Source organism: Amphiprion ocellaris, chromosome 9 (assembly GCF_022539595.1).
Source record: "Amphiprion ocellaris isolate individual 3 ecotype Okinawa chromosome 9, ASM2253959v1, whole genome shotgun sequence".
Classification (NCBI taxonomy): domain Eukaryota; kingdom Metazoa; phylum Chordata; class Actinopteri; family Pomacentridae; genus Amphiprion; species Amphiprion ocellaris.
The window spans coordinates 16,660,683-16,676,303 of record NC_072774.1 but is presented as its reverse complement, the minus strand read 5'-3'; the positions used below and the strand labels follow the sequence as shown (position 1 = coordinate 16,676,303).

The window sequence follows — 15,621 nt, the reverse complement described above, 5'->3', positions numbered from 1 at the left end:
ACACACACACACACACACACACACACACACACACACACACACACACACATACACACACACACACACACACACACAGGCTACTAAAATTTATGAATTTACATCCTGTAAAAATGGTAAAGGGCTGCATTAGACTCAGTAAATAATTAAGTTTGAAATACTGCCAATATATACTTTAAAAAAATGAAAGTTTTAAGCACAGCAGCACTAAAAGTTTTTGATTTTTTCAGTCTGGTAAGAAACTACAGTTTCTCAAATGCCTTATTTCAATCACTTAAGTCTCTGTCCTTTTTAATAATTATTGCTACACACAGGCTTTGTCACTGTTTACTGATAAAAAAAAACGCATTATTAATCATCAGGCAGCCTTTTTGTTGAAACAATAAAAATAAAGTAGAAATCTGCACATTTCAACTACATTGTCATTTTAAATAGCAGCACTTGATGGCATAATTCTTCATTTTGGGAAAGATGCTTAATAACTCTCTTGTCAAGTGTTAAATGCAAAGATTGATAGAGATTGACAGGTCCAGTAAATATAAAACCTGAGCCAATAACTATATTGCTGAGGTTACCATAAAAAATTTAGCAGAACATATATAGCATAGAACTTCTAACTAGCAAGTATAAAAGGTGTCTTAACATATTGCTGTTTGCTGTGGAGATCTCTGACCTTTACACGCTCATAAGGACATTTGCCAATGCTTGAATAAAATACCAGAGAGACATTGCTGAGTTGCATCGTTTGTTGACCAATTTCCACCGCAAGGCTTATTTATGTACTTTGTAAATTTAAAAAGTCAGTGGACAACTGCAAAAGTTCCTATGTATGTATGTATGTATGTATCTATCTATCTATCTATCTATCTATCTATCTATCTATCTATCTATCTATCTATCTATCTATCTATCTATCTATCTATCTATCTATCTATCTATCTATCTATCTATCTATCTATTTCTCCATCCATCCATCCATCCATCCATCCATCCATCCATCCATCCATCCATCCATCCATCCATCTATCTATCTATCTCTTCAGCTGGGTAAGATGTAAGCTATTAATTTTATAACTGTCATACAGCACAGAATACACAGTAGTATGTGTACTTTGTACTACACAAATCTTTAAAAAGCAAGTAGTATGGCTTAAAAAAATATAATTTCTATGTTGAGGACTTTTATTCTGCGATCAGTCATTCAACAATAGGCTGCAAGTACACATGGTGACCTCCTCACCTTTCAACTAGAACTCTTACCAGGTCAAATGTTCATCTTGACCTACACTTCAGTCCAGAAGCACAAAGCAACAGACTGGATTTCCAACATTTGAGCAGTGCTCCTCATTTTAGCGACCTCCTTGACCTTTCCAATTCCATCGCCATCCAACCAAAATGCTGAGTTCTACACAATAACTACCAAAATCTAATGAGAAGATTGCCATTATATTCATTTTCCCCAGAGAAGAAGAGGAGTGTTTTCCATTTTCTTTTTCTCACAGCCTCCAGGCAAGTCAGGAGATGCCATCTCTGCACAAAGATAGTCTCTTATTCTCACTGGCTGCCATGAAAAGTACAGCCCTGGATGGTAAATGCTCCTGACAGAGATTTTTCTCAGTTTCCACCTGCATTGTGATATGTAATTCAAATCCTTGCCTCTAGAGGCTAATAAGTGGGACATGTATAAAACATTTCCATCACTTTTTTGTGTTGTTGTGTGTTTTAAAAAATGCAAAATAAGATAACTTGTCTCTATTATATTATCCTGTTATATGTTGTCCAGTTATTAGGCTTTAATGTTATTAAAAAATACACATGAACAGCTTTTTTTTTTCTCTTTTTGAGGTAATTACCACACACAAGAATGTGATGCAGCTTTCTGTTTCATAAGAGGAAGAAGTGCGACAGACCATGTGACACTTTGTTCATAAATATCAAACCAGGAAAGTACAAGCGAGACCAGGTTCAACGAGGAAGCAGCGATGACTGATCGAGGCAAGTAAAACGCTTTTCAGCAACACATTCACAGCTTACACCAAAATAAACTCATTTAAGACGAGTCGATACATAAATTAAACGTGAGTTTGCTTTTACTTTCGTTTCTGTGCTGTTCAAACTGTTGCCTTTGTTTCAGGCTGCAGGTGTGTTGATCCAAACCCCAGAGAATCACTGTAATGTTATTATAACGTTGTTTTACTGAGGTAAAGTGCGACTGTGTTGATTAATAATGACTTAAGGACGATCAAATTAATCAGATATATTGTTAATGTAGCCTCAAAATATTACAGAGTAATTTAAAAGGCTGTGCTGTGTAGTTAAGGCATTTGTATAGTATTCCTGTTAAAAACATTTATCAAGAGCATGATATAGATCTTTTTCTTATTAGTATTTATGAAATTGGTAATTAGGTAAGCCAGACAACCAGTTGAAATGTTTGTCTTTGGATCAAGTTCAACCTTATTTGGCTAGAAATCCAATTCTCACTACTGAAAGTCACTGAAAGTCTACCGAGTTTCAAATTCTGATGAGAAGTCCTTCACTAGCATTTAAGATTTAGAGTATGAATTTAGCAATGTTAGAAAGTAACTAAGTATGTTTACTCCAGTACTGTTCTTCAGTTTTGTAATTTACTTGAGCATTTAATGCTGCTTTATACCTCCACTGCACTACAAATCAGAAGGAAATGTTCTACTTTGTACTTGATTTCTTCATTTGTTTAACCTTGTTATTTACGTTTAAGTTAAAAAAAAATTCCAACAATAGATTATACAACAAGCTAGTAAAATACAACACACTGTTAAAGACTGATGCATTTTTTTTGGCTTCTGACGTATTCCAAAGACAGGGTGTGGTGAAGCTCATATTTCAGTCGCTCAGCGCTCCACTAAATAGATATTTTTCCCTTTAAACTTCTTACATGGTTTCATTTCAGTAAATGTCCCAGTAACCCAACATGTTACCAAAGATCAAGGGTTAGAGAAAAAGTCCAAAAACTGCTTTGTGTCAGAATTTTGTTTTTTCTTTCCCCTTTAGTCATTTCAAGTCCTCAGATTTACCTGCTTTCCCTGCACTTAAAACTGTATATGCAGTAGTTTAACTCAACCTGCAGCAGCTTCAACAGTAACATGCTATTAATATGATGTAGTACGTCAGTTAGAGAGACGAAATCAGCACTTTTTTCTTCGTCATCCTCTAGTAGATGAGGTGTTTCCATGGCAGACCTGAATCCTGAACATGGAAACTAAAACCTAACTAACCTGACTTTCATGACTGCTTTCTTCCTTAAAGAAATGCTGATTCTGTCACTTCTGGCACCAAAGTCTGTCTAATGTTGATGCCTGGTGACATGCACTGTACTTCTTACTTGTTCATTAGTTTCAGTTCAGGTCTTGTGACAGTTGCATCATTTGGGGATTCATGTCCAATAATCAGCTTAAAATTTGTGGAAGTGATACTTATGTTGCTCGTGAGTTAGAGATATGAAGAAACAATAATTTTTAATAGTCTGTTGTGCATTGTCAGAATATCTGGACCACCTCAGTCAGACCACCTGACCTGACTCTTCCTAAAAAAAAAAAACTGTTATCTCATGCTAAATATAATGAGCACATTTTCCAGTGTTGATGTAAGTTGAACTTGTAATGCTTCATCTGGTAATTGACCAGTCAGTTGTAAGAACATTCTACCTCCAAAATGTTGATGTTATTTTTCAAGCAAAAAAAATTAATATTTGGTAGTTAAAGGGTCATAAATATAACAGTCAACTTTTTAAATATTTTTATTATGTTGTAAAAAACAAATAATTAATCTAGTAAATATTCAACAGATTAAATATTGGTGAAAATAGCTGCTAATACATGTACAATATGTACACTGCAATGCAAATGTCAGGAAACTCTTTACCTGTGCCTAAATGCATTATTTTGTTAACCTGCTCAGAATTTGAATTTTGCTCAGCATTAATTTGTATAAAAATTACCAGTAAGATTCAGCTGAAAGTTGATTAATCATACAGTTAAATAATTTCTCAGGCCCCAGGTTATTTTTTTTCCATACAGCCAAACTCGGAAACAGGGCTGTAAGATCTGAATAAAATATATAATTGTGATTTTTGTGACTAATATTGCTATCTTATTTATGATACAATTATTTACAGTTCCATTTAAGTTCCATATTTACTATGTATAGGTTTAAAACAGCGACTATCACATGTGAATCATGGCATGGATCTGTAAAAACATCGATACAACAGTTTAAACCCTGACTAACACACGCTACAAAATGTACATCCTGAATTTCAGCCATTGCAATTTGCTAGTTACATGGTTTCAAATTGCATTATTTGCTTTGAAAGCAATTAATTGTTCTAGGAAGTAAAGTTTTTAGGCTTTTTACCCTAACCTTACTTCCATAACTTTTACCACTTGCCCAACACAAATTGTAAAAAGTATCACTATACCTTTCAGGGGCAGATATTGGTAGCAGTGAATATTTTCTGAACGTATAAATATATGTGCCTGTTGAAATAGATTGAGGTCATGGGACGAAAATAAGCTATTGGGCTGTATCCTCAGGGCTTCCTGGTAAAATGTAACATTGTATTATTGTAAAACTCATTTTATCAGGGTTTTGCCTATCAGGCTGTTGCAAAATGTTGTGAAAAGCATATGAGGATATAAGATCAGCTTGACTTGCTTGTGTTTTTGCTAAAGTTAATATACTCATGGTGGTGGAAAAAACCTATTTCTGTATGAATTAATAACTTTTATAAACTCATCATCTCCCTTTGGAGTTCATCTCAGCTTCTGTCCTGCAGCTGGAAACCAGATGTCTAGACACATGCAAGTACTTTTCATATTCACTTTGCTTAGAAACTTTTCAGTTTATTCAGCTCGGTGCCAGCAGTTTAGTAGGTATATATTTATTCTCCTCTGTAAAGTAAAAAAAATGCACAAGATGTTCTGGGCAAAACTATGCCCTCTATTCTTGAGTTTTTTGCCCTACTGGTTGTTTTTATTTTGTGCTGATATGTGTTTTACTTTTTACTACTTTCAATGTGATGCCAGCTATTTCTTTAATGTGTTAGTATGTGTACAGGTTTTTTGACAGACATTTTTAAATGTTTTCGCTTTGATTTCACTGATATAACAAAGAAGTGAACATAAAAGTAAAATACTTGTTGCATCCTGGTGTACAATCCCTCCTGTTTATTACCGTACTAAAGACAATTACACATAGCCCACATTTTAACCTTGTGTTTGGAAAAACTGAAGTGAAATCGGACTATGTGTTCGTTGTTCCTGCTCATCTATTGTTCAACTTACGTGCAGAGGTAACACCTGCAGCCAATTTATGAAAACCACATCCTTGTCTTACATCAACAGTTAAAGAATGTTTTGTTCCTCATGAAGTCAACTCTCTGAGTGCTGTACAGTAGATTACTGCGCTGTACACCAGCCTGGTTATGACTGTATCTTATTATTCTGTCTTATTATGAAGCATATATATAGTAGTGAGGTAGCAGTTAGCTGATTAGCCTAGCTGACCTTCCCAGTTTAGACCACACTGGCACACACAACGAAAGCAAGTAATGGTTGGCAAATTACCCTAGCTAGTGTTTAAAGTTTAAACCTCACAATTAAGCCTCGTACACCTTTAAAGCTTGAGGAATGAGGCAAGACAGGAAAGTTAAGCTTGCTATTTTTATTTATTTATTGTTTAACAAAGTTTGAAAATTAAACTAACAACAGGTAAGCAATTTTAAAAACTGAATGTTTGCATTCTCACAATAGCACATAAAAATACATGTATTTATTGAATTAATTATTTACTTTTTCAATTAAATGTTTATTGGTTCCAGAATTAACCAGAAAGCTAACTATATCGCTAATAGATTTAATTTGATACATAATTAGTTATCCAGAGATGAATATAAGCAAGACGTCTGCAAACTCAATGGAGTGTATGACAATCATGAAATCAATGTCCAGGGCTTTCGTGAACAAACAATAAGTTGAATTGTGCTCATATTTTCAGAAACTATTCTTCTTTGCTTTGTCTGTCTTCTTCTTTTTGTTTCTTTTGCTGGTTCGTCTGCCAACATTTAATGCAGCTCTGAAAATGTTTAGTCATATCTAATCCCACAGTCTCACAGAAGTTGCTTTTGTGTGTGGTTTTTCTGAAGTGAAAACCATTTGTGTGTTTCTGACTCTAAGCGGTCTCTGCCAGGGAGATTGTTTAGCCAACATCTGTCTCATGAAAGGTTAGATGACATCCTGTCTTCTCATGTGGCCCTTGTCTCTGTGTGTTTGCAGGCCTGATGTTGGGGAGCCTGCTGCTCATCTCCCTGCTTGTCGGGGCAACAGCCATGTTTGACAGCAGGCTGGACCTCCACTGGGAGCTGTGGAAGAAGACACACGGGAAGATGTACAAAAATGATGTATGTAATTAAGAAAAAAAATTATATATATATGGAAGAATTTTCTGTTTCTGGAAGGTATACCTTAAATTGACCTTTTGCACTTTTTCTCTGTGTTTTTGTGTTGAGGTGGAGGATGAGCAACGCAGGGATTTGTGGGAGAAGAACCTGATGCTTATTACCCAGCACAACCTTGAGGCCTCGATGGGGCTTCATTCCTACGAACTGAGTATGAACCACATGGGAGACCTGGTGAGACTTTTTTATTGATTCATGATTATCATTTTTATTTATTATTGACCACAGGCTTGATGATGTTGGAAGCTTAGCTTAGCTGAATACAGACTAGATGGAGTAAAATTCAACTGAATTTAGAAGCTGAGCAGCTAATTTTTAGTGTGGCTGCGGATATTTTTACATGTGATGTGTTTCTAGCAAGGTAGTAGGCAACTAAACCCTCAAGGCCTCCTAAAGGTTCTGTTTTAGCTGTCTGCCACCAGCTTCAGGGTCAATAAGGTTAGATTCTGAGTGGCTTGTTAAAATGAAACCTTAAGATTTGTTATCAGCTGAAAAGAATGTGTGTGAAAAAGAATCGCACACTTAAAATGAGGATCTTGAAGTCAGTGTCTCTTTATTCAGGCAGTGCACAGAATCTCACCGGGTTATGGAAGATGAGCTTTCCTAACAAAAAGGATGACAATATTCATAAATTTGTATCACGTTGTTTCGCTACTTGTTAGTTCTGTCTGTTCAGAATAGTTAGTCTGTTTTTCTGTCACGCGATAGAAGCACAAAATCTCCTATTTATCTATCATCGGAGTGTAAGTCTTCCTGCCCAAAATTCTGGGAGTGTGGCTCTCTCCTCTCAGGCCACCTGCACACATTGATTTTCTGCACTTTCACACAGATCTTAAATGTTATGATCCTGCTCCAGCCCCTGCCTTTCTTTCCCCTTCTTCCTCTTTTTCCTCCTTTCTCCCTTGAGTCCTGATTTGTTTCTGCTTTGACCTGTCTCTTTGGCTCCCTCTATCTGTCTGTCTCCATTGTTTCACTTACCTGCCTGCACCTTGCTGATTGCAGTAATACACATCAGCTGCAGCAATTACTTCACTATTTTCACCTGTTCTCTACTTCACCTCCTGCTACTTAAGCCCTGTGCGTTCATTCACTCTCCGCTGGGTCATCAACCCACATACTGTCAAAGACTCACATCTTGTCATGGACTCAGGACATTCTTTTGGATTTGCTTCCCCACCTTTTGGACTCTCTTTTCACCCCTCCTGGTTTTTTCTCACACATGGACTCAGTTCTCCTCCTGGTTTCTCGTCAGCTCAGCTTCAGTCTCCAGCTAGCTGTTCCTACCTCATCCTCATTTTCCCCTGGATTACCTCAGCCTGTTTTCCCCTCTGTATTCAGTTCCCCCATCTAGTGAGTACTCCTCCTTAATTTAGTTTTGTAAATTCAGTTTTGTTTTGGTAGACTTTCATTTTAGTATTCATAGTGTTTATTGTCGAGTTTTGAGTTGTTTGGTTTAAGTCTGTTCTCTCAGTTCTGTTCTCTTTATGTATTGGTTTAGTTTTTGGATTAAATAAATCTATAACCTTTATTCACCTGTCTGCCAGTTTCTGTGAGTCTGTGCTTGGGTTCTCCTGCTACCTCTGTAACATTAAACCTCTCAAAGAACAGTTAATACAATCCTCAATATTTTTCCATCACTCTTAAAGCACAAGGTCCATGCCACCAAAGGTTCTTTACGTTGCGACTTTAAGAAGCCCCTAACAAATGCACTATTTCCCTCTGTTTCAGTAACATTCTTTGAAAACAACAGTGCCAAGCTTCTTTGTGAAATTTCAGCACTTCTTTAAAAAAAAAAAAAAAAAAGTAGGAAATACAAAATTGTGACCCATTTTGTTAAAATGTCTGTCTTCAGTAGGAACCAATAGACTTGGTGCTGAAAGCCACACATAGGTTGGAGAATACATAAAGTACTGTGAGACAAGCAAAGAGTTTTAAGTGCATATTAGCAGCAAGCAGAATGCAACCAGGCAAAATATTCTTCTGTTTTATTTATTTATTCATTTTTTATCACATATAGGGCAGCAAATACTAGTAATTTTCAATATTAAAGTATCTAACAGTGACTGTATTTGCTTGCTTCATTAATTCACATTTAGTTCTTTCTTATTTTCAGTCAAAGGTATTCATTTATTCATTCATTAACACTGATATGGAATTTGAGAAGCTGGAGACCCTGTTAGATGTAATGACTGTGTTAACGTTTTAGCTAAATAATATGAGAAAATAAATTACTGTGACTTTGAGTTAACCTCATGCAAAATGTAAATGAGCCAATGTTGCTGCTGAGCACAGGGTTTTATCTTCTTACACTTTGGTTCTTCCAACTTACATTTTCTGGGAAGCAGTTGTTTCTTGGCTCTGGCCTTTGAGGCTTAACTAAAGTAATGAGATGATTTCTGCTCTCAGTTTGACCACCGATCAAGCTCACCAGGGTGTTTTATCCACACTTGTAGTCGGCTTCCCACAGTTTATTCTGGGTCTAGATTAATGAATGACTCAAGCACATACTGGAACGATAACCAAGTGGTGTCTGGTCTGTGTCCTTTAACCTGCCTCATCTCAGTCTGTTTTGGAGATTTTTTTTTTTTGCAATGTTTAAATCAAGAATTCAAGTGGAAGTAAACTGAGCTGTGACTTAGCTCAGTTCAGAGACCAGAAGGTGAAACTGTTAAAAAATGATAATAATAATGAAACTGGTTTGCCTGGTTGGCTTCATTGGTCTTACTCTGTGTACCAGAATGGATCTTATCTGGGGCATTGAAATGTGTACTCATAAAATTCTGATGTAGGAGTTATTTATATACTTATAATCTCATGGAACATCTTTGATAATAAAACTGAATGCGACTGTTATCTTTTCAATTGCTCTTTCCCCCTGATAGCATTAAAAGGAGGAGCATCACGAGTTAAGTCATCATAATTATGACACTTATTCTTGGCTAGGAAAAAAAGTACATTAAAATTACATCCAAATCTTCATTCATTTATTTAAATTTTATTTCTTGGCCACTGGGGGACATATGACGTTCTTGGGGTAAACTCGTAGGCTTGGTTCAATACTTCATTGTTTGCTGCCCTTTTTAATACTTGTTACCTTCTCCTTCTTCCTTATAGACACAAGAGGAGATCATGCAGTCATTTGCCACACTCACTCCTCCCACTGACATCCAGAGGGCGCCATCTCCCTTCACAGGAGCATCAGGAGTGGATGTTCCAGACACCATGGACTGGAGAGAGAAGGGCTGTGTCACAAGCGTCAAGATGCAGGTAAAAGAAAAGTGCACTGTGGTTCTGTTTTTGTCAGTCTTTCAGTTCACTCAACGTATGAACCTTCTCAGGATTAATTCGTGTTATTGGTGGAAGCAGAAACACCTCGTCATGTCTCATCGTGGAGTCAACAGTGTCATTTTTCTTACATTTCAACCATTTGTCCTGTTCCTTATTCTTTGAATCAGTTCATGTTTTTCACGGGATGTTGTCACCACAATAATGTTTCTATCACATCCCCTTTTCCCCAGAGGACTGGTGGCATCAGTGTCAAATGTATTCAAACCTCAAAATCCAACTCACCATCTCACAACAGTTATTTATAAATGTTATCACTTTAAAATCAGACCTATGAAAATTATGTCATGAACAAGTGTGTTAGTGAGACCTGAGTTCTAACAGCTTGTCCTTGAAAGTAAATTTGCGTCTTTTTTTAATAGATTTGCCTGGTAAAAGAAGTGAAAAATCTCCATGTGTAGATTGTTTACTGTATTTTGGGAAAAAAGAAAGAGAGAAATTCGGACCCAACTTATTACAAACTTGTGTTGTGCAGATGAGTATCATTCAACTAGAGACATAGAAATATTGATTTTGGCATTCCTTCTATTCTGTGCAACATGCTAAATGTAATTGACAAACAAAACATTTTCTCAAACAGTCAGTGCAATTGTTTAACCTCTTAAACTGTGCTGGACCCTGTGGGCTCCATCTTTACAATCTCGTGTTGTGCTGCCAAACATGGAAATGTGTATAAAATGATACGCAAGACAAATGGACAATTTACATTTTAATACTGCAGCTGTGGGAACTCTATTTGGCTGAAATAGTTCACATAGTATTAGTTTGACATAATAATAATACGGCGTTGGTTAATTATGAGTGGAACTTATGCTAGAATCCACATGTGATGTTTTAAAGCAGGCGTTTCTTGTACTGCTTTACCTACTTCTAAAATGCATGGAGAAAGAGAAGATAGTCAAAAATCCAACAACAATAATAATACAAAGAACACCTTTAATGTCAGACCAGTGTCAGATTGAATGTATAATAAAACGAAAAAGTGTTTCGTCTGACTTTGAGGCTAACAAAGTGGATATTTTTAAAGAATACTGAGAATATGATGAATATGTTTGTTTTGGATTTTGTGTAATCTAGGGTGCCTGTGGCTCCTGCTGGGCCTTCAGTGCTGCAGGGGCCCTGGAGGGTCAGTTGGCCAAGACAACAGGGAAGTTGGTGGACCTCAGTCCTCAAAATCTGGTGGACTGCTCCGGCAAATATGGCAACCACGGCTGTAACGGAGGCTTCATGCACAAAGCCTTCATATACGTCATTGACAACCAGGGCATCGACTCTGATGCTTCATACCCCTACACAGGACATGTGAGTATTTAAACACCAGAAACAGCGAGTCGTACTGTACACCTTTTTGCATCTGCATCCTAAACCAAGTGCATTATGTATCTAACCCTCTGAATAATTAAGTAACTGTTCTGCAGCTTTTCCTTGTAGAACAAGATCTTCATCAGTAAATAAAATTTGCACGGTTCTCATGAGATTTTTGTTTTTCTGAAGACTTAAAGGAAATCACTAATAAGTGAACCTTGTGGTAACATTCTTTCCTCAGTTTTCATGGACATTACATTTTGGCTACATTACAGACTATTCATTCCGAAAATAAAATAAAATTTTGTGACACTTAGTAGAAAAATGGACTGTAGCCAAGGAAAAAGCCTATTAAATTTTGGTGCAGATCTGAGTGACTATCTTAACAAAGAGAACATTTTTTAAAAGGCAGAGATAGGGCAGTGGCCCTGGTGGAGAATATGCTCTCTGAGTGCCCTTTTAGTTTCTGCTGTGGTCCACAATGTGAGTTTGAGTGTGGACTTGTTTTACGACTGCTCACTGATTCTGCATTCTGTTTTGCTTGTATTCCTGTCCTTTTAACTTTGTATATAGAAATGGCAGGGTTTGCCTTAGACAGGTAATATTTTTTGTTAAAATGGAGAACAAATCACAGGTTCAAGTTTCCATCCATCATCTTTACACCGTTTAGTCCTCTGTAGGGGTGCAGCTAAAGTCCATCCCAACCAACGCAAGGCGAGTACATCCTGGACAGGTTGTTCATCTATCACAGGGCTATACATAGGTACAGGCAACCAGGCGCACTCACATTCGCACCTATGGACTAGTTAGTTGCAACTGCAATATTAGATAAGTTAATGCTGCTTTAGTGTTGCTTGGTTTGAAAAATTTGTACTTAATGTTGTTCGTCTTTGTGCTTTCTCCACACACTTGATTGAGGACAGAGTATTATTTTTGTTCTTTTTGGTTTGCTGCTTTCCAAGTTTACATATTCTACTGCAGTGCTCGTTTTAAATGAACAGATCTTAGGCGTCCAATGCAAACTTAGGTTTACATTGAACCGATTCCTGTGTGAGACACCAATGTGGGTGTATGAACAGCAGCACCAAGTTAAGTTCGACCCTTCAGGCTGCAGACAGCAACACTCTTCTCACTTGTCTGTGGTCTGCTGTTAATGTCTCTTTGGAGCAACAATAAATTAATCGGAGCGGACAACATGTTTGTCCTCCAGGCTTCATCTGGTTCGCTGTTGTTTGTGTGGAGGAGGAGGGCATTTCTGTTCCAGCCTTCGCGAAGGTATTGTGGTTTTAATTCGACCAAAAAATGAATAAAGACTCTATCGGGGATGTGAAATAGTCTCTTCTGTCATGTGACACTGACATTCAGCTTCCAGGAAAATTCTGAAGAGACTAAAGGAGTTTATATTTTTCAGACTTGGACATCATCCAAACCAGAATGATGTGAGGGAGTCTGTTTGACAAAGTTTTTTTGAGAAACATCTAGTCCCATATAAATAGTGTCAGCTCATATTCTAAAATCAGTTACAATATCACCAAAAAGTGCCAGATATTTAATAACATTGTTTTTGCCTAGTTCAGTTCTGCTTCAGGGCAACTTTGCCATATAGCAGCACAAAAAAAAAATAAAATAGAAATTGTTTTCTCCAACAGATCCTTTAACCCCATTTTGTCCTGTAACTTCAGCAACAACAGTGCCGCTACAACCCCAAGTACCGTGCCGCCAACTGCTCCCAGTACAGCTTTCTGCCTCAAGGGGACGAAGGAGCACTGAAGGAGGCGATCGCCACCATCGGACCCATTTCCGTCGCGATTGATGCCACACGGCCCAAATTTACTTTCTATAGGAGCGGTAAGGTCACACATCATCTGCTACACAGACTATCTTTATCATTTTTCTAATCAAAACAGAAAGTTACAAAAATAATTTTAAGAAGGGTGAAGGGGTTGGATGAAGTTGTCTTTTTGCATTTGTTATTAGATAAGCTCAAGTTTTCATTCCTCCTCATATGTTTCAATAAAGCGCAATTTTAAAAAAAAAACTTGAATATAATGAGATGAATTTGTGTTTTATATTTGTATTATTTCAGGAGTGTACGACGACCCAACCTGCACCCAGAAAGTGAACCACGGGGTGTTGGCTGTGGGCTACGGCACTCTGAACGGAAAAGACTACTGGCTGGTAAAGAACAGGTGAGACATTTTCAGTGCTCCAACTTCCCTTCTATATATATATCTATATCTATATATATCTATATCTATATCTATATATATATATATATATATATATATATATATATATATATATATATATATATATATATATATATATATATATACATATACATATATATACATATACATATATATACATATACATATATATATAGGTCCTGTCTATTCTTCCTCTGTCACGCATTCTGGCTGATCTGGAGGACGAACAAGAAGTGAAACAGGAAAGTCTGAACTGTGCAAAAAAGTACATGTATCAATAAGCAAGAAATGGTTGTTACGTGCTGTTCAGACTTTTGGTATTTTGCTGACATGAGTGCAGTGGTTAACTTAAAATTCCACAAACTTCTCTAGCTACCATTAACCCAGACTGTTGGTCTGGTCTCATGAAATTATTTGTCTGTAATGGAGAAGTTTCATTAATTATCATAATCATAATGCATGAAAAGCATAATTTTTTTTGAACCATTTTTGATGAGAAATATATTTTTCATTTTTCCATATATATTCACCACTATTCATATCAATGCATCAAAATATACTAAGAAGTGAATAGCATTATCGAAAATAGGAGAAAAAAAGTCAATTTTTTGTGATTGTTCTGCTTCAAACCCATTGATGATTTTCTTGGTAATATTTTAATACATGGCAGCTACATTTACTGATGATTAATTTCCCCATAAATCTTGTACTGTGCCTTCAGTCATGTTTTTTCTTTTTGTTCTTTTTCATTTTTCTAATCCAGCTGGGGAGCTAATTTCGGGGATAAGGGCTTCATCAGAATGGCACGCAACAGGAACGACCAGTGTGGCATCGCTCTGTATGGTTGCTATCCAATAATGTAGCTGCAGATGAGATGTGAACTGAATTTGTTGCAAAATTAATAATGCAAAATCCTTTACGTTCATTTTTATTATAAACTTTTAATACACTTTTAAAGCAGCACTGCTGGTGCTTCTTTAGAAACTCATATCTGGAGGAGAACTTTGTTTGTCTTGTGTTCCTGTTTGTGTCAGATTGGGTGTATCTTTAATAAAGAGACGGATGCACTCTTTGCTGAGGATTAGGGATACGCGGCAAGTTCGGATTTATCAGTTTACCAATCAGTCCTATGTCAACATTTAAGTACAAAGAAGTTGCAATGAAAGTAAGAATCAGATTTTTCTCTTCTAGTTTTAGGTTTGTCTGTTAAACCTGCCATGAAAACTGTCTGAAAGGATTCCATTGACTCTTTGGGAAATTGGCTTGTTGGTCAATTTAGCTTTTACATGTTACGACAGAAGGAAGGCTTAAATCAATACTAGTGTCTCTGGTAAATATCCTGTGAACATGCTGATGTGATAGCAAACCTTGTACTAGCTGCCTGTAGGCAAGTAGCCTCGTCTTGTGTAAGAAGAAAAATATTTTTAGTATATTTTTATTTTCTCTTATCAAACAGCTTTTCCAGAAAGTCCATAGAGATCTTTTAAGGAATAGTTCAGCATTTGCTTGGTACGTGCAGAGAGTTGAGGGGAGGAGATGGAAATATACAGTCAGCAGCTAGTTAGTTAAGCTTAGTACTAAGAGTAGAAGCAGGGACATCAGCCCAAGGGTAAAAAAATCTGCCTGTCCAATGAAGTGTAAAAACAAGAAGTCATGCTTTTATTACAAGCTAAGTGCTGGACCATTTTTTTTGACTTGGTGCAGGGAGCTTTAGAGGTTACCTTTGGAAAGCTGATCAGCTGCTTTACTGTTACCATAGCATACAGATATGAGTGTGGCATTGATCTTCTTACCTGACTCTCTGCAAGAAAGTGAATAAAGGTGTTTCCCGAAATGTAGAACTATTGCTTGAAAAGCTGGCTTCATATCCAAGAAAGAATAAAACTGGTGAAGCATTTGATTAATTTTTATCGCTTGAATGTGGCCACTTCCAGTCGTGGTCCATCATTAGAAACACTTATTGTTTAGACAAGGATGATTTAACATGAAAATCTTCACATATTTGTTATTTTTTAAATGCTTAAGGTATCCACTACCATGTAAAGTGAAGTTTAGTGAGGAGAATTTGTGTAAAAACAATGGACACGGTATCTAGAAGATCTGCATTAATGAAAAAAATAAACTATATCTAAGATTTGAATGTCTCAGTGTGCTAAAAGAAGCAAATGCGATATATATTTTTGTGATGCACTGAATTAAAGCTACTTAAATCCAATTTTTAAGGGAAGATTTTAATTGATGAAGCCAATTTCATGCATTTTTCTTGGA

The 15,621-nt window shown here is 36.6% G+C and overlaps 1 protein-coding gene across 1 annotated transcript; it reads left to right on the top strand.

The window, feature by feature from the left end:
- Nucleotides 1-1,856: 1,856 nt before the first annotated feature.
- ctss2.1 (cathepsin S, ortholog2, tandem duplicate 1) lies at nt 1,857-15,487 on the top strand. The gene is made up of 8 exons (XM_023274886.3): nt 1,857-1,992; nt 6,312-6,436; nt 6,545-6,667; nt 9,608-9,760; nt 10,916-11,140; nt 12,826-12,991; nt 13,230-13,332; nt 14,117-15,487. Exons 1-8 carry the CDS (start codon nt 1,980-1,982, stop codon nt 14,214-14,216), a joined length of 1,008 nt encoding a protein of 335 aa, XP_023130654.2. The 5' UTR covers nt 1,857-1,979; the 3' UTR covers nt 14,217-15,487.
- Nucleotides 15,488-15,621: the final 134 nt, after the last annotated feature.